The sequence below is a fragment of the Nicotiana attenuata genome, unplaced genomic scaffold (assembly GCF_001879085.1).
Source record: "Nicotiana attenuata strain UT unplaced genomic scaffold, NIATTr2, whole genome shotgun sequence".
Classification (NCBI taxonomy): domain Eukaryota; kingdom Viridiplantae; phylum Streptophyta; class Magnoliopsida; order Solanales; family Solanaceae; genus Nicotiana; species Nicotiana attenuata.
In genome coordinates this window covers 147,614-165,796 of record NW_017671663.1, presented here as the reverse complement: position 1 = coordinate 165,796, position 18,183 = coordinate 147,614, and the positions used below count along the sequence as shown (strand labels likewise).

The following is an 18,183-nucleotide window of genomic DNA, read 5'->3' as shown; positions in this document are numbered from 1 at the left end:
TTTTTTGGGTTGGGGTGGTGGGGTTGGGGGGGGGTGGGGGCAACATCCAGGTGATTCAACTATATCTCTTAGCTGGGAAATGAAAGCAAAATGGTGTGTCATCCACTAAGGAAGGAAAAGAAAGAGAAGGAAGGGGGCAGATTTAGGGGTGGGGGCTCCCATTTTTATTGCACCATTATAAGGTGGGATTCCATCAATTTTACTCCACTCTGTCTTTCCAAATTTTGAGATAAAAGCAATTTTTACTCAAATCTTTTCTCTGTTACTTCCTCCGGTCCACAGTAAATGACCAATTTGCTTCAGGCACACCCATTATGGAAATACTAAATTCTAAACGAAAATAATTAGTGTGACGAAAATAGTTATGTGACCAATTTGTTTTTCCTTCTCACCTTTCTATTCTCTTGAATTTCATTTCCCTTGTCCTATACTTGCATCTAGGGGTGTACAAACCGAACCGGAAAACCGCACCAAACCGAAAAGTCAAACCAAACCGATTAAAAAACCCGATTAGGTATGGTTTGATTTGGTTTTGTATTGAGTAAAAGAATCCGAACCAAACCGACATATAAATATATAATTTTTATATATACTTTTAAGACTTTATATAGATTTTTCTTTACAAAAATTCTAGAAATATTTGGGATTCTCTTATGGAATGTAATATTTAATAGAATATGAAGTACTCCATTTTTACTAACCTTAATAATGGGTTATTTGACTTTCTTATCAAGTGTTACTGAAATGCGTTAATTTCTTTGTTCTTCCTTGTTCATATATCAAGATTTATTAAATTCTTATATCTTTTTCAAATTTGAAGTGGTATTTTGATAATCTAAAATTAAATAGAACTTATCATTAATTATCATGTTGATTTTTATGTTTAATTATTAAATTCGTTTAACCTTATAAGTATACATCAACCAAAAATTATTGTCAGATGACTAAAAAAATAACTATCATGTGTTATTAACAAAATGCTACTATAAAAATATTTAAATAGATCATATGTTTGTCAAGTTTTTCAATTTTTACTAAACATATATTTACTTATAAAAAGTTTAACAAAGTAAGATTGAAATAATACTCACGTAACAAAAAAAACCCGAAAAACCCGGCAAAACCGAACCAATCCAACCCGATATAGTTGGTTTGGTTTGATTTTAATAAAAATCGAACCAACCCGGTCTATGTACACCCCTACTTGCATCCTTGCTCAACAACTACTCAAATGTATAGGCCATAATTTTTGAAGGGGACCTTGGAACAACCGTCAGGTTGTCTCTGTGTGACTTATAGGCCACAGGTTCGAGTCGTAGAATCAAACTGGACCCGTCGTAAACGGGGGATGCTTTGTGCGTCAGGCTGCTCTTTATATAGTGAATAGTTTGAAGTGTTTGCTAATAATACAAGATAGGTAGAATATATCAATTGATTTAGCTTTTAAGTCATGTGCATAGACAATATAAACAATTTTACACTATCAGTACAATTTGATTAATCATAACAAGTTCTAGCTCTATTTCTTATTTTTTGGGTTTCCCACCCGTTAGTTTATCTGTATTGAGGCCGACTAAATTCGGAGTTGCACCGGAAAGACGTGGCGGTAAAATGCTCTTAATGTGGTGGTGGAAAAGTAGATACATTATTAATGCACAAAATAGTTAAATTCTATTCCATCAACAGCAAACCAATTGTATAAGATTAATGTAAGGAATAATATTTATATACAAAAAGAGACAGAATGTGTGAAAGTAAAGAGGGAAAAAACAGAAGACTAAATTGAAGGCAATAAACAAGGGCATGGCCAGAAGGGAACTCCTCCAAATATTATACATTTTTTTCATGCAAAGAGTCGGCTGTGTTGCTTGTTAATGCTTAAATTCATATAGCTCTACTAAAATAAAATTCCCATATTGCATTTAACACCGACAAAACCTAAACAAAATACTCTGTTTCACTTGTTCCCCTTACTCCTTTCTCAACACTTTCCTCTTTCCTCCTATTATTGCCCTCCACGTGGGTGGGGGTTGGGGTGGGGTGGGGTGGGGGTGGAGGATCCAATTCATTGCACCCACCCCTACCTAAAGCAACCTCTACACTATTTGAATTATCACATTATTATTAATCTTTTTGTTGGGGGCGGTAATCGAGAGGACAATAAGAATTGAACTCATATCGTTATATGTCTTGTATAAAAGACTTGACTCGTACTAGTAACACAATACTCTTATTGAAATACTTATGTACTAAGTTTGTCAGTTCACTTCGATTGCAAAGACTATCTCTGTTATGCACGTGTCTCGGCAATATAAATCTAAATATTTTAACTCATTTGATTCCGAGGGTCTTCCGGAAACAGCTTCTCTGCCTTTTTAAGGCAAGAGTAAGGTCTGCGTGCACTCTATCCTTCTCAAACCCCACTTATGGGACTACACTGGATTTGTTATTGTCGTCGTCGTCGTCGTTGTTGTTGTTCTTGTTGATTGAGAGAAAGATTTAAGATTAACCATTAAATAATGAATTTTTGTAACATATACGTGAAAAAACTAATCAAGAAATACACTTAAGAGGGTACATGGGATTTTTCTTAAAGCAATGAACACCAAAAAGTTTAATTTTATTAGCTGGATGTCATTGTCTGCTTGTGTGCGTATTTGGCCTAATGAAAGAAACCATATTGACTTGACTATATATGTTACATCTCTTCATTCCTCTTTGTAATTTTCAACATATCCATCAAATGGAGTTGGGAGTTGGAAAAGGAGATATACTAGAGAAGTAGCCAAGCAAACATGAGGAGTTTAAGTGGGCCAAAGTCACGAGTGCATGGCCTGCTAATTAATGGACAAAGGCCCACCACAATTTATGGGCCCATTAGCACTCAAGGGTGTTCTAGTAATTAATGAAATGGATAACCACGAGGTCTCCTATTCAAATATCAGTGGAGACAAAAATACGTAGGTGATTTCTTTTCATCTGTCCAAACTTTGTTAGTGGTTAGAGTTACACTATACCTGTATTGATGGAAGGTAGCAGATATCCCATGGAATTCATGATTATCAAAAAATACTAAAGTATGTGATTTCTTCCCATCTATCCAAGTCTACTGGTTAGAGTTACCATGTTCCTGTACTGATGGAAGGTAGCAAGTAACCCGTAAAACTAGTTGAAGCCACGCAAGTGACACCACAATTATTAAAACAAAAGTACGTGCACCTATTAGGAAGATCTCTAACATTCACGTGACGTGGGTGGATCCACACCTCATTGCTTTTTATGGACTCTTTGATATAGACTAGCACAGCTAGGGCCCATGGGCCTCAACTCTTGTGTTAGTTGCCTGACTCTCAGCTCGTACGGGTTAAGGCCTTATGGCCCACTACATTAAGGCCGTTTTGTCATAACTCTCAACAATAATTCACACTAACTGATAAGAGATGATAAATCTTGAAATATTAAAGGAGAAGGGATAAGTAGGGTTCTTATAGTACATGTACTTTCCTCATAAAATTTATACTCTCCATAAAATAAGCAAAGAGAAAAATTCTAAAACACCAATAAACCAAACCAAACGATACCTAAACCAACAAACTGGAACCGTGAAATTTCCAGACTATTGGTTAATCTGCTAAATTGATTTCATTTTTGGTTTTAGGCATAAAAGTACGGACACAATCCATGCACACAACTAATAAATACAGATGTACTATTAGTGCTTCAATTTAAGTTCTTGAAAATTTTGGGTACAAAGCTCCCTAGAGTATACAAAAAAATTCCTAGTATAATTAAAATGCTAATCTGCGCGTCTTAAATACAACTGATACATTCTCACCAGAAAGAGCATATGTTTGCAAGCTGCTAGCACTATCTCACGGTCAATGCAAATAGTACTGGCTTTAACTTGCTAAGCAAAACTGAATACACGAGCTCGCCCGACTACTTGATCCAGCGGCAGAGAGGCAGGACAACTGAAGATGCTAGACAGAAACATCTTGTGTACATATCCTACCCAATATCTCAAGGTTATCTGAGCAAACGTTTCACATGAGCTCATCATCTCTTAGAAACTTTCCTCTTTTTCGATACGTTGTTCTGTTTCTGATCTCTCATCCTCTTCTTTGATTGTTTTTGGAGCGATTTATTAACCAAAGACGGTTGTTCCTTCAATGCAAAACTTCTTGCTACATGCCCCAAGTGAAGTTTCTTCACCATAAAAATCCCTTTAAGTTCACCACGATGGGCAGTGTATGCACGAACCCATGAGCAAAATGCATTTTGTGCCATTTTCTTCATTTTTAGCTGACAACATCAACGAGGCAATCCATCATTTGAACTGTATGAAAATTTATTCCGTCTTACTTAAGTATTACTATTGTTGAGGTACTCGACCAAAGCAATTTTCCGATACAACTAATGAATTATCAGCTTTCTAATCATTAAAAAGGGCATTATAATTTACAATTATAAATTAATAGCATGTGAAACCATCAAGTGTTAACCATCATCCAAAAGTGTTGCAATCCCATCAGAATGTGGGCAATTCTCACAAATAAATTTTAAGACCAGGATCATACTGAGCTAAAGGAAGATAAATGGAAGCAAATCAAATATCCAATAGAGCTCTAAATCGTCAACCAAAGGAAGCCTATTTCAGTATAACTATTTACAGCATTCAGATAATTTGCACAAACAACAAAAAGAGAAGCAGATACCCAATAGTAGAATATATTGTACAAGCTTAACCCTCACTTCACCCTACAGAGAACAAGTTCCAAGAGATCATTTATGCCAAATAGGCGTTTTAAGTTGTTTTTTCAACCTTAGACTTCCTTAGGTTAACTTGAAGTTGTAATGTCAACTAGCAATATCACAACATAGAACAGAAGGATGAAAACAATAGAATTTAAGATTTTTCTTTTTTAAAATCTCATAGAAACTAAGAAACTGGACTCCCAACTGCAGATAGGTACGTCAAAATGAAATGAAATGCAAGCTCTGCTGACCGTGTTGATGAGATTTGTAACTATGCAAGAAGCAAAAAATAAAATCAGCAATACAACATAAATAAGACCAATTCTCATACCTCTGATGAAATAAAGGATTCCAATGCTCTCTGTAGAGAAACAACCCATGGATGCATGTCTACTGAAACAAAACTCTTCGGGTGGTACTTGATACCAGACAATGGAAAGCTATCCAAAAGTTTCTGAAGGGGATACTCTGTTAGAGTCACCCCATGTTTCTCCAAGCCATGCAAGTAATCAGTTTCAACTGGCTGTAGGAACAATAAAGAATCGCCCTTTTCACCTATGCGGGCAGTTCTTCCTACCCTGCATTATGATGTAACTAAAATCAAACCACGAATTCAGAATGAGCACACCACTCAAATTTGGAAAACAAATTATTGAGGTATAGATGTGTGTTCAATTACTCCAGACTTGGTAGTGCTTCTGGCTCAAGGAAATTTGAATTCCTTGATGGCACTAGGAAACTTGGGGTCCCTGGCAAAGGGTGAAAGAAATATGTGCAACCACAAAAAGGTGTACATAAAGGATATGTCACCTTTTAAGTCAGAAAAGTGAAGCTTTTCAGGACCGAACGTGAATTAATTTTCCAATGTTTTTAAATCGAAAAAATTTTTAAAGGAAAGAAAGAGGGAGAGAGAGTTCACCGGTGCACATATTCAGTCGCCTCTCCTGGAGGATCATACTGTATAATACACCTAACTTTTGGAAAGTCCAAGCCCCTAGCAGCAACATCACTGGACAGCAGAAGTGCTGATTTTTCTGTTTTAAAAGCATTGAATGTAGTTCTTCGGTCCTCGTGATTCATATTCCCATGTAACCGAAGTGTGTTGCATTTCAAAAACAGTTGTTTGTCTTCAATATCTGATTGCCGATGAGGGAGCAACTGAAATCCGCTCACCAATGAGTAATGAAAATCTACAGCATCACATGTTGAAAAAAACACCACAACCTGTGTACCAGGTACAAATGTAGAATATGCTCAACTTCTGACGGTAAAACATGTCCAAGCTTGATGCCAGTGAATGACATAACTAACATTTTTACAAGTCAAAATTGCTTGTTTGGCACTAAAGAACTGCCTTACCTTCTGGGAAGGCTCCTTCTCAAACAGATGTTTCAGAATTGAAAGAAGCACTACAAGCCGAGAACCACAGGGAACTGCGAATAGAACACCATAAGAATAACACGATCATACAGCAAGTAATCAGGGTAATATACGAATATATACTTCCTAATCATACCTTTTATATATCGCTGAAGTAACTGAGTCGGAAGCTTATATTCCTCAGTTGAAGAACTCAGTAGTTTGCCATCTTTTCCTAATATATCCTTCCCATTAAATTCCATTGGTTCCATGTCTTGCTGAGTTAACTGTAGCTCTGTTTTCTGGTCAAGCCCAACCATCACTGGGTTATCTAAACTAATTTTAGCGAGCTCATTTACTTTCTCATTTAATGTAGCTGATAACAGCAAATTTTGCCTCTCAACCTCAGAAATCTGTGAAGTTGTGTTATCCTTGCCAACAGATTTCTGTGGTTTAGAGCCCAGAATATTAAGTATGTCTTCAATCTCTTTACCATATCCAAGTTCCAGAATTCTACAAAAGCATACATGCAATTGGGGGGTTAAGGATATGAATTTAGTAAAAGAGCATGTCCATTGAGAGATAAAGCATATAAATACCTGTCTGCTTCATCAAAAATTATCCAGCGCAGGTTCGTGTACAAGAATGATGATGTGTTTTTTAGGTGATCCAAAAGACGTCCAGGAGTTGCAACAAGAATAGATATACCTAGAAATGAGCATTATGATGAGGCTTTTGAAATGCTGCCAAATCAAGATGAGAAAAACTCTCCAGTAGTATTACTACAGAGAATGCTGATTAATATTATACACCATACAGCAATACCCCAAAAGGATAATAGTGGCACGACGGGCAAAGTACTCGGTGTAGAGAGCATAGAGCAGAAAGAGTAGGTAGCATTTAGCTCAGAGCAGAGAAAATAACTCATAGGACGAAGAGTGGGCCTGGAGCCAAGAAAGTGGCTCACTAGACTTACAAGTGTGAAAACAGATTTGTAAGATTTGGTGCTACGCCACTACCATATGAAAGAATTTAAAAATCCAGCCTAAAACATAAAAGCCAAGACTACAGTAGTTTAGAATCATCGAAAATCCATCTGTAACCCTTGTATTATGCAAAATTGTATATCTTTAAGAAGAACAAAAGGCGTGCAATCTGGTGCTGGGTCAAAAAGGAAATCCTAGCACCCACTATGGAACTGTCAATTTCTGCTCATCAGCACCAATTTCAGCATCATTTAAGTAAAAAGCTAGAATAAAAGCAACATGAAAAAGCTTTCTACTATAGCAAGACACCTGACTTTAAGTTATAAAAGTAACTCAGACCAGAGGTCAGGATGCAAAAACATGTACTACCAACATTATACAAAGCACTGAAAATGTTGAGAAAGTCCTCCGTTACTATAGCTAACAAATGCGAGCAATATAGGCAATCTAATTTGGAAAAAACATACAAGGAGAAGTTTTTGTCTAAAAGCAAAACACTACTTTCATTTACAAGGACAACGAATAAAAAGCGAATAAAATGCACCAACCTTTTCGCAATCTTGCTTTCTCTTTGTTCCTGTTTTCCCCTCCCATAATATAGCCAGGAACAATCCAGTGAAAACGGTGCAACAACTTTTGCAAGATCTCATACACCTGCATGCATAATTCGTGCGTTGGCACAAGAACCAACGCTATCCCAAATACATCAGTTAAATTGAATTAAATCACCAAAATTTAGAAGAGAAAGAAAAGCAGGTAGGTAAGTTTCTTATACCTATTATAAAAGCAAACACTTGCTAATAATGAGAAAGATGGTTTAAGTTATACACTGACATTGTAATTTAACCTGTTATATCAGGTTACTTACCATATATTTGTTGAGAAGTATGTACAGTGTAGAGGTTAGTTAGGTGGTTAGAAGTTAGTTAGTGGGTTATGTACAGTTGTCAACCGCTATTATTTTATTCTTAAGAAGTTAGTGGTTAGTGATGTGTGTATATATACACATGTACAGTACATGCTAATATGAGATTCGATATTTTCCTCAAAGCAGCTCTCTTTCTTCCTTCTTCCTCCTCTGCTCTATCTCTGCCTCTCCGATGGATGTGCCTCTTTAAAATGGTATCAGAGCTCGGCTCAACTCCGGCGAGTTCATCAATGACGGACGAGTGAGGAGAAGGTACAATTGAGCTAGCCGATTCCAGAATTGCTCCATCTGCTTCAAATTGCAGCTAAAGATACAGCTTCTTCTTCAAGCTAGGGTTTGCTGTTTCTGAGCAATTTCAACAACTTTTCTGCACTGCTGCAACAATTTGAGTGAGTAATTCTCTTCAATTTACAAATCTACATGGCAATTAATGAAAATGAATCTACTTCGACCACTATTACATTGTCACCATCAGATTCTCGGAACCTTGACTTAGTTCATCACAATCACCCTCTGTATATTCATCCTTCTGATACTCATGGAGATGTTCTCATCTCGATTCAACTTCGAGGCTCAGAAAACTATTCTCTTTGGAGTATCATGGCAAAAACAAGTTAGGTTTTGTGCTAGGAACCTGTAGGAAGGAGCTATATGATGCGAGTCTTCATGAACTCTGGGATCGATGTAATGCTATTGTTTTGGCATGGATAATGAATATTGTAGCTCCAAATTTACTGAGTACTGTGATCTATGCCTCCAATGCACACAAGGTCTGGGAAGATCTTCGTGAGAGAGTAAATGCTTCTAGATCATTCTATCTTCACAGGGAAATTGCAAAGCTAACTCAAAATATGTTAACTGTATCTGAATATTTCTCGAAAGTTAGAGAGTTATGGATGAATATCCTCCTCCTTCATGTGGATGCCCTGAATCCAAGCAGCATGCAGAACACTATCAACTACAGAAATTGTATCAGTTTTTGACAGGACTAAATGACTCCTTTGATAATGCTAAAGATCAGATTCTTATGATTCGACCACTTCCAAATGTTAACCAAGCCTATGCTTTGATAGTTAATGTTGAGAGTCAAAGGAGAAACAATGCAGCCCTAAGTGTTGGCATTGGTGATTCTGCAGCACTGATGAGTACGGCTAACTCTGGGAATGGAAATAGTGGTTTCAAACCTAGAAACAATCTTGGGAGGTCTACACTACAATGTGACTACTGTTCACCTGAAAGGTCATACTAAGGACACTTGCTATAAGCTCCATGGATATCCTGCTGATTTCAAGGCCAAGAGAAGAGGTTATTCAGGTCCTAAGGTGAACAATGCATTCATTGCTCGAGGATTCCAAACTCCTGATCCTCCTCAACCTATTCCTCAACCTACTCCTCAATTTTCCTCACCTGCTCCAGTTTTTACTCAAGAACAATATGATCAGATTCTACATATGCTGAGCAAAGGAAAGCAAGTAGAATCTGTGGCAAATGCAGCAACTATGAACAACACAGGTACTATAAAAGCCTTTATGTCTCATCTAGTCATTGGTAACTGGATAGCAGACACAGGGGCCTCCAATTATATGGTACATAATTCCAAGCTACTAAGTGAAATCAAGGACCTGACTAGTATTAGATAGTAACAAGGTTCATCTTCCTAATGGTGAGCAAGTTGCTCAGTCATACTGGTGTTTCCAAAATCTTCAAAACTAAATCATTACAGAATGTCTTATACATTCCATACTTCAAATACAACTTGCTTTCAGTCTCAAAGCTTACAAAGGAGTTGAGATGCCTTGTTGCATTTTTCCCTCATTTCTGTCTTTTTCAGGATCTCTTGAGTAGGAAGGTAATGGGGACTGGTAAGGAAGAGTTTGGGCTCTATATTCTGAAGCCAGATATCTCTGAGGACTCAGTGCAGCTGCAGGATGCAAAGCAAAGTACCAGTCTAGTATCTTCTGTAAATAGTGTCTCTAGTTCTAGTAACAATAAGGCAGTCCATACTAATAGCCCATTTGGCCAAGCTGCAAAAATCAGCTTATTTTGAGAAGTGCTTTTTTTCAAAAGTGCTTTTCTCAAAAGTACTTTTGGTGAGAAGCAGTTTGTGTTTGGCTAATTAGTTTGAAAAGCACTTCTGAGCAGCAATTAGTGTTTGGCCAAGCTTTAAAAAACTGCTTCTAAGTGTATTTTTCTCAAAAGTGCTTCTCAAAAAAGTGCTTTTGGAGAGAAGCTACTTTTTTCTGCTTCTCCAAAACTGCTTCTGCTTCTCCTCAAAAGCACTTTTTTTCCTTCCAAAAGCTTGGCCAAACACCTCAATTTTTGACCAAAAGTGCTTTTGGCCCAAAAAAAACACTTTTGGCCAAAAAGAAGCTTGGTCAAACAGGCTATAAGTCTACTGAGAATTGTATTGTGTCTTTGTGGCACAAGAGACTAGGGCAGGCACCTCTGAATGTTCTACAAAAGATTAGTAGTTTACCTCATATTCCTATGCAAGATCATCATTGTACAGTGTGTCCTAAGCAATCTAGACTGTCATTTCCTCACAGTACTTCTTGTTCTACTCATCCTTTTGAACTTGTGCAGGCTGATGTCTGGGGATCATACAGGGTTCCAACTCATGATGGTAAGAGAGACTTTATGACATTGGTAGATGATTTCTCTAGGTACACATAGCTCTTCTTAATGTATCTAATAAAACAGAATCTATTGTTGTGCTGAAAATATTTTTAACACTAGTTCAAACTCAATTTGATAGCAAGGTTAAGTGTCTCAGGTCTGACAATGGTATTGAGTTCTTCAATGAGCAGGTCAACAGTTTCTTGGTGCTGCATGGAATTATTCATTAGAGTTCCTGTTAAGGCTGTTATGTGGTCCGGGCCCAGGCCTAAATGGGGCTTTTGGAGAGAAGCTACTTTTTTCTGCTTCTCCAAAACTGCTTCTGCTTCTCCTCAAAAGCACTTTTTTTCCTTCCAAAAGCTTGGCCAAACACCTCAATTTTTGACCAAAAGTGCTTTTGGCCAAAAAAAAAACACTTTTGGCCAAAAAGAAGCTTGGTCAAACAGGCTATAAGTCTACTGAGAATTGTATTGTGTCTTTGTGGCACAAGAGACTAGGGCATGCACCTCTGAATGTTCTACAAAAGATTAGTAGTTTACCTCATATTCCTATGCAAGATCATCAATGTACAGTGTGTCCTAAGCAATCTAGACTGCCATTTCCTCACAGTACTTCTTGTTCTACTCATCCTTTTGAACTTGTGCAGGCTGATGTCTGGGGATCATACAGGGTTCCAACTCATGATGGTAAGAGAGACTTTATGACATTGGTAGATGATTTCTCTAGGTACACATAGCTCTTCTTAATGTATCTAATAAAGCAGAATCTATTGTTGTGCTGAAAATATTTTTAACACTAGTTCAAACTCAATTTGATAGCAACGTTAAGTGTCTCAAGTCTGACAATGGTATTGAGTTCTTCAATGAGCAGGTCAACAGTTTCTTGGTGCTGCATGGAATTACTCATTAGAGTTCCTGTTAAGGCTGTTATGTGGTCCGGGCCCATGCCTAAATGGGCCGGGCCAAACGGTCTCGGGCTCTGGCGGGCCGGGCCCAAACGGTCCCGGGCTTAACGGTCCTGGAGGGTGGAACCGGCCCACTGTGGGCCTAAGCCCGCATGGGACGGGGCTAAGTGGGTCGGGCCCACGGGCCTAAGTGTTCCGGGCTATATTTTTTTTTTGAAATTTTTTTATCTAAGGGAATTTCTTGTAAATTATACTATATAATTGTGACTTAAATCTTCTAATTCAAATTTAAACACAAAAAAATTGTAAAGAAAAGGGAATGTCTTATAATTTTTATTATTACGACATTAACAAAAAATGTCAATATCTTTCTTAGTCTTCCTCCCCCCAATGGAATGAGCACAACAAGGTGCTAATACCACCATTAAAAGGAAAAAAAACTAATGAAGATGTGCCAAAATACAAGTTACATATTAGTCTACATATTATCTCTAACAAATTTCATAAATCCTTCAAGGTTCGGAGGAATTTCCGTTGGTGGTGGCGGAAAAGAAGCTTGTTCATCAGCGCTTCCGGGCGAAGCAGCATCCTCCGCAAGTTCCGCTAGCATTTCTTCATAAGCTTCGTCTATCTCCGGTTGTGATTCAGCAAGTCCAAAATTTCTTCTTTCCGAACGGATCCAATCTCAGAAGAGTACTGATTTTTTCAAGCTCGAAGTCTCGCTTGACTGAAAGCGCTCTCCGATGCCACTGTTGAAGCTTGAATACTTAAAATATCTCGAGCCATCCTTGAAAGAACCAAATAGTGCTTTTCTTTGTCCTTCCACCATTCCAAAACATTAAAGGAGCCGTCGGGATTCTCTGATTCAAGTCCCTGCGACAAATAAACTTGAAGCTCATTTAGTTGTGAACTATCACCAATATTATCACCTTGAGAACCCCATCCAAGAACTAAGTGCTTTTAGGCCCGCAGTTCTTTTAGATGATTGCGAACTAGACGAAGTAGGAGTTGGAACATTTGGTGTAGCATGATCTAAGGCAAGTTGATAAGCATTATAAATTGTTTGAGCATTTATTTTAATTGAGGCTTTTGCATCTGCAAGCGTAGCAAATTCCTCGTCTGAAAGTTATAAAGCCTTACAAAATTTTGTATACCAAAAAATGAGGACCTCCTAATTTCATGGTAGGATTTAACATGGCAGCAACACCATAAATAGGGGGATAGGGAAAAAATATTTTTTAAACGTATCTTTCATAGAATCAATAGCAAGTTGATAAATTACCCCACCCTCTGAAAATTGAGTAAACAAATTTGCAAGTTCTGCAATATAAACTAAACAATTAGAAATAGTAGGATAATATTGCCCAGATAATTCATTTGTAGCAACATGAAATTGTTCTAAAAATTCTACAAGAATTTTAACATTAGTCCAATCCTGATTTGTAAGGTGCTCATCATCATCATCATCACCACCACCACCACCACCATCACCACCATCACCACCACGAGCATTAGACGTTGCGTTTATTGGGTTTCTATATTCATATGCAACAACTAAACTTTCATACATGTAATTCCATCTAGTCGGACAAGGTTTAGGAACCTTTCTTTCTCTAAGGCCAAATTCATCACATTTTTTAAAATATTCTCTAAGTCTACTTCTACGGTTTGAATAAACAAACCAATTAAGAGCCATTTTAACTTTTTCAATTCCAACATTTAAAATTTTCATACCATCACCGACGATTAAATGGTAAATATGACAAATACATCTAACATGAAAAATATTATTAAATGCAGGATTTAGTGTAGTTGTAAGCAAGCCTATAGCATTACTGTTACTAGAAGCATTATCCATTGAAACTGACATTATTTTATCTCTAATGCAAAAATATCTACAAATATCTGCAACTGTGTTAGCAATAAACTTACCTGTGTGACGTGAATTAATTATTCTATAAGCAATAATGCGCTTTTGCATTATCCATTCCTCATCAATCCAATGAGTGGTAACAGTAAGATAATCACAGTCATTACCACTTCTACCAATATCAGTAGTAATAGCAACGCGACAATTTATATGAGTAAATAAATAGCGCAAATATTGTTCATATTCATATTTATATTTATAAATATCGCTCTTTACGGTTGTGCGAGGCCATCCTTTATAAGTAGGATTAAAAACTCTTCTAATATAATGCACAAAGTGAGGGTTAGAAGAAAAACTATAGGGTAAGCACATAACAGTAACCATTTTTGCCAATTCTTCACGATCTTTATTTGGATCGTAATATAAAATGCCACCGGTAACAGTGTTAATTCCCGGTTGAACTAGATTTGAACCACTACTAGGGTTAACTTGAATACCTACACTTGTCCCCTCTTGCGCAGCTTTCATTTGAAGAAATCTAGCTTTATCTTTAGGGTGTGTCTTTATGTGTCTAGTCAAACTACTCGTACCGCTACGGTCTCCAGTAAATTTATGAGCCATCAAAGTCCCACAAGTTTTACACTTAGCCTTATTTTGATCTCTTAGTTGAATAAAAAAGTGCCAAACAAGAGATGTTTCGCACCGTCTAGAAGGTTGTCTATTAAAAGTAGGGTTACTACAGGAGGGTCAGGCGGGGCATCATTTGGATTATTATCAGTTGGGTTAACAACAGGACTAGTAGGTGTATCACCTAAATCAGGTTGCGTTTCATCTAAATCATCATTTTCCTCATCATTTTCATCGATAGTTGGATTACCATAAAGAGCATTCATATATTCATCATTTAATTGTTGACCTGCTGCAATATCATGGTAAAATTGACTATCGGTAAATTGAAAACAAGGGTTACCACTATTAAGAATAACAGGTGGAGGAGGACGGGTAACAGGTCTAGGTCGGGGAGCCGGGGAGGAGGAGTAGCTTGGCCACTAGATTCACAAATTTTAGATTTTCCCTTACCACCAAACATTTTTTTCAAAGAAAAGGCCGTATTAATTATAATTATACAAACTAAAACAAACAAAACTATAATATTAAAACTTAAGAGTTGGAACGAGTTTACCGAATTGACGAACAACTTCTTGAAAATTGTATATCGTTGAAGACTTGAATACTTGAATACTTCAATTCACCAACTTCACAATTTTTCACAAATTGCAATAATAAAGTAAGCAATTAGAGAGAGATTGAGAGAGATTGATGATTTTGTGAGTAAAAATGAAAGAAAGAGGGGGTATTTATAGTTGAGAATAGGGAAAAAGTGTAATTATAAAAAGTTTGGGGTTAAAACAAAGTTTGGGGAGCAAATGGCTATTTTTTAAAAAGCCAAACGGCTAAATTGGCAGGCCAACGGTTAGTTTTTAAACTTCCAACCGTTGGCCAATTTTTAAAAAACATAAATAAAAAATTTTTGAAAAATAGCCGTTGGGCCCGTTAGGCCCGTTAGGCCCGTTAGGCCCGGTTGAACCGGCCCAGGTCCGCCAGCCAGTCCTGGGCTAAACGGTCCAGGGCTCGCGGTCTCTCCATGTTGGACCGGCCCACAGTGGGCTCCTAGGACCCCAGCCCGTTTAGCCCAAAGCCCATGTGGGCTCGCGGGCCTGGGCCGGTCCCGGGCTGGGCCCGGACCACAATACAGCCTTAGTTACTGTGTATATACACCTCAGCAGAATGGTACAGTTGAGAGAAAACACATGTCTATTCTTAATATGGCAAGAGCCTTGAGATTTCAAGCATTTGTTCCACTCCAATTCTGGGGTGAGTGTGTTTCTACAGCAGTCTATCTTCTGAATAGATTGCCTACAATCTTATTGAAGGGTGCCTCTCCTTTTGAGAAACTCTATAACAAGGTTCCTCCTCTTTAGCACTTGAGAGTCTTTGGTAGTTTGTGCTATGCCACCTCAGCTAGAAAAGCAGATAAATTCAGTTCCAGGGCCGTTCCTACTGTCCATCTAGGCTACTCTTCTGTACAAAAGGGATACATTTTATATGATCTCCACTCTTAAACTATTCTTTGTAAGCAGGGACAGTGTCTTCAAGGAGAATGTTTTTCCTTTTAAGCATGTTACATCTAATTCCTCTCCTTTATTTCCTATTTTGGACCTTTTAGAGGCTGATTGCTCTTCTATCGATTGCATTCCTACTCCTGGCAACACTACAACTGAGTCACTCCTTCTGTCTCTAGTCAATCAGTTGATCCTAGTCAGTTGGTTCCTGATCATCATCCACAATCAAGCTCCTCCACTGCTGCTGATCCAACTCCTATTAGGAAATCATCTAGGACTTATGTTCCTCCTATATGGTTAAAAGACTATGTTGTACCCTCCAAAGGAGCAGTCTGCAATTACTCCATTTCCAAATATGTTTGCTATGATAAGTTGTCTCCTGCCCATCAAGCCTGTCTTGCTGCCTACTCAGCTGTGTCTGAGCCTACCTCCTATGCTGAGGCAAGTACTGATCCTAAGTGGATAGAAGCCATACAGGCTGAGATTGCTACTCTTGAGGAGAACCAGACCTGGTCCATTATGGACCTGCCTCCTGGCAAGGATCCCATTGGTTGCAAGTGGGTATTCAAAGTTAAATATAAATCCACTAGGGAGGTAGAGAGGTATAAGGCTCGACTAGTTGCTAAGGGGTATAGTCAACTTGAAGGTCTGGATTACACAGGGACTTTCTCTCCTGTGGCCAAAATGGTGACGGTGAGATATGTACTGGCTTTGGCTGCAGCATCTGGTTGGTTTATCTTTCAAATGGATGTGCACAATGCATTTCTTCAAGGAGATCTTCTTGAAGAGGTCTATATGCAAATCCCAAATGGCTTTGCCAGCCGGGGGAGTGTCCACATGGGCCCAACCTGGGACCGGCCTGGGACCGGCCCAGGCCCGCGAGCCCACATGGGCTTTGGGCTAAACGGGCTGGCCCGTATGGTCCGGGACCAACCGGTCCTAGGAGCCCACTGTGGACCGGTCCAGCATGGAGAGACCGCGAGCCCGGGACCGGTTGGCGGGCCTGGGCCGGTTCAACCGGGCCCAACGGCTATTTTTCAAAAAAAAAAAAATTTTTTTTAAATTGGCCAACGGTTGGAAGTTTAGAAACTAGCCGTTGGCCTGCCAATTTAGCCGTTTGGCTTTTTAAAAAATAGCCATTTGCCCCCCAAACTTTGTTTTAACCCCAAACTTTTTATAATTACACTTTTTCCCTATTCTCAACTATAAATACCCCTCATTCTTTCATTTTTACTCACAAAATCATCAATCTATCTCTAATTTTCTTCTATAATTGCTTACTTTATTATTGCAATTTGTGAAAAATTGTGAAGTTGGTGAATTGAAGTATTCAAGTCTTCAACGATATACAATTTTCAAGAAGTTGTTCGTCAATTCGGTAAACTCGTTCCAACTCTTAAGTTTTAATATTATAGTTTTGTTTGTTTTAGTTTGTATATAATATGGCCTTTTCTTTGAAAAAAATGTTTGGTGGTAAGGGAAAATCTAAAATTGGTGAATTTAGTGGCCAAGCTACTACTCCTCCCCGGCTCCCCAACCCAGACCTGTTACCCGTCCTCCTCCACCTGTTATTCTTAATAGTGGTAACCCTTGTTTTCAATTTACCGATAGTCAATTTTACCATGATATTGCAGCAGGTCAACAATTAAATGATGAATATATGAATGCTCTTTATGGTAATCCAACTATCGATGAAAATGATGAGGAAAATGATGATTTAGATGAAACGCAACCTGATTTAGGTGATACACCTACTAGTCCTGTTGTTAACCCAACTGATAATAATCCAAATGATGCCCCGCCTGACCCTCCTGTAGTAACCCTACTTTTAATAGACAACCTTCTAGACGGTGCGAAACATCTCTTGTTTGGCACTTTTTTATTCAACTAAGAGATCAAAATAAGGCTAAGTGTAAAACTTGTGGGACTTTGATGGCTCATAAATTTACTGGAGACCGTAGCGGTACGAGTAGTTTGACTAGACACATAAAGACACACCCTAAAGATAAAGCTAGATTTCTTCAAATGAAAGCTGCGCAAGAGGGGACAAGTGTAGGTATTCAAGTTAACCCTAGTAGTGGTTCAAATCTAGTTCAACCGGGAATTAACACTGTTACCGGTGGCATTTTATATTACGATCCAAATAAAGATCGTGAAGAATTGGCAAAAATGGTTACTGTTATGTGCTTACCCTATAGTTTTTCTTCTAACCCTCACTTTGTGCATTATATTAGAAGAGTTTTTAATCCTACTTATAAAGGATGGCCTCGCACAACCGTAAAGAGCGATATTTATAAATATAAATATGAATATGAACAATATTTGCGGTATTTATTTACTCATATAGATTGTCGGATTGCTATTATCACTGATATTGGTAGAAGTGATAATGACAATGATTATCTTACTGTAACTACTCATTGGATTGATGAAGAATGGAAAATGCAAAAATGCATTATTGCTTATAGAATAATTAATTCACGTCACACAGGTAAGTTTATTGCTAACACAGTTGCAGATATTTGTAGATATTTTTGCATTAGAGATAAAATAATGTCAATTTCTATGGATAATGTTTCTAGTAACACTAATGTTATAGGCTTACTTACAACTACACTAAATCCTGCATTTAGTAATTGTTT

The 18,183-nt window shown here is 37.9% G+C and overlaps 1 protein-coding gene across 3 annotated transcripts in view; it reads right to left on the bottom strand.

Moving 5' to 3' along the window:
* Window positions 1-3,682: 3,682 nt before the first annotated feature.
* Window positions 3,683-18,183, bottom strand: part of LOC109209570 (DEAD-box ATP-dependent RNA helicase 17) — a 17,738-nt gene continuing 3,237 nt past the window's right edge. Inside the window, exons 1-8 of one of the 3 annotated variants that reach the window (XM_019372876.1) lie at window positions 7,969-8,112; window positions 7,649-7,754; window positions 6,714-6,822; window positions 6,272-6,627; window positions 6,115-6,188; window positions 5,675-5,979; window positions 5,087-5,333; window positions 3,683-4,302 (exon numbers count right to left, since the gene is read on the bottom strand). In XM_019372876.1, the coding sequence (XP_019228421.1) occupies window positions 4,057-4,302; window positions 5,087-5,333; window positions 5,675-5,979; window positions 6,115-6,188; window positions 6,272-6,627; window positions 6,714-6,822; window positions 7,649-7,754; window positions 7,969-7,971 (1,446 nt within the window). In that variant the 5' untranslated portion in view covers window positions 7,972-8,112 and the 3' untranslated portion in view covers window positions 3,683-4,056. Of the gene's footprint in view, window positions 4,303-5,086; window positions 5,334-5,674; window positions 5,980-6,114; window positions 6,189-6,271; window positions 6,628-6,713; window positions 6,823-7,648; window positions 7,793-7,968; window positions 8,113-18,183 lie in introns of those variants that run through there. The other 2 variants (XM_019372874.1, XM_019372875.1) reach the window with 2 other exon arrangements.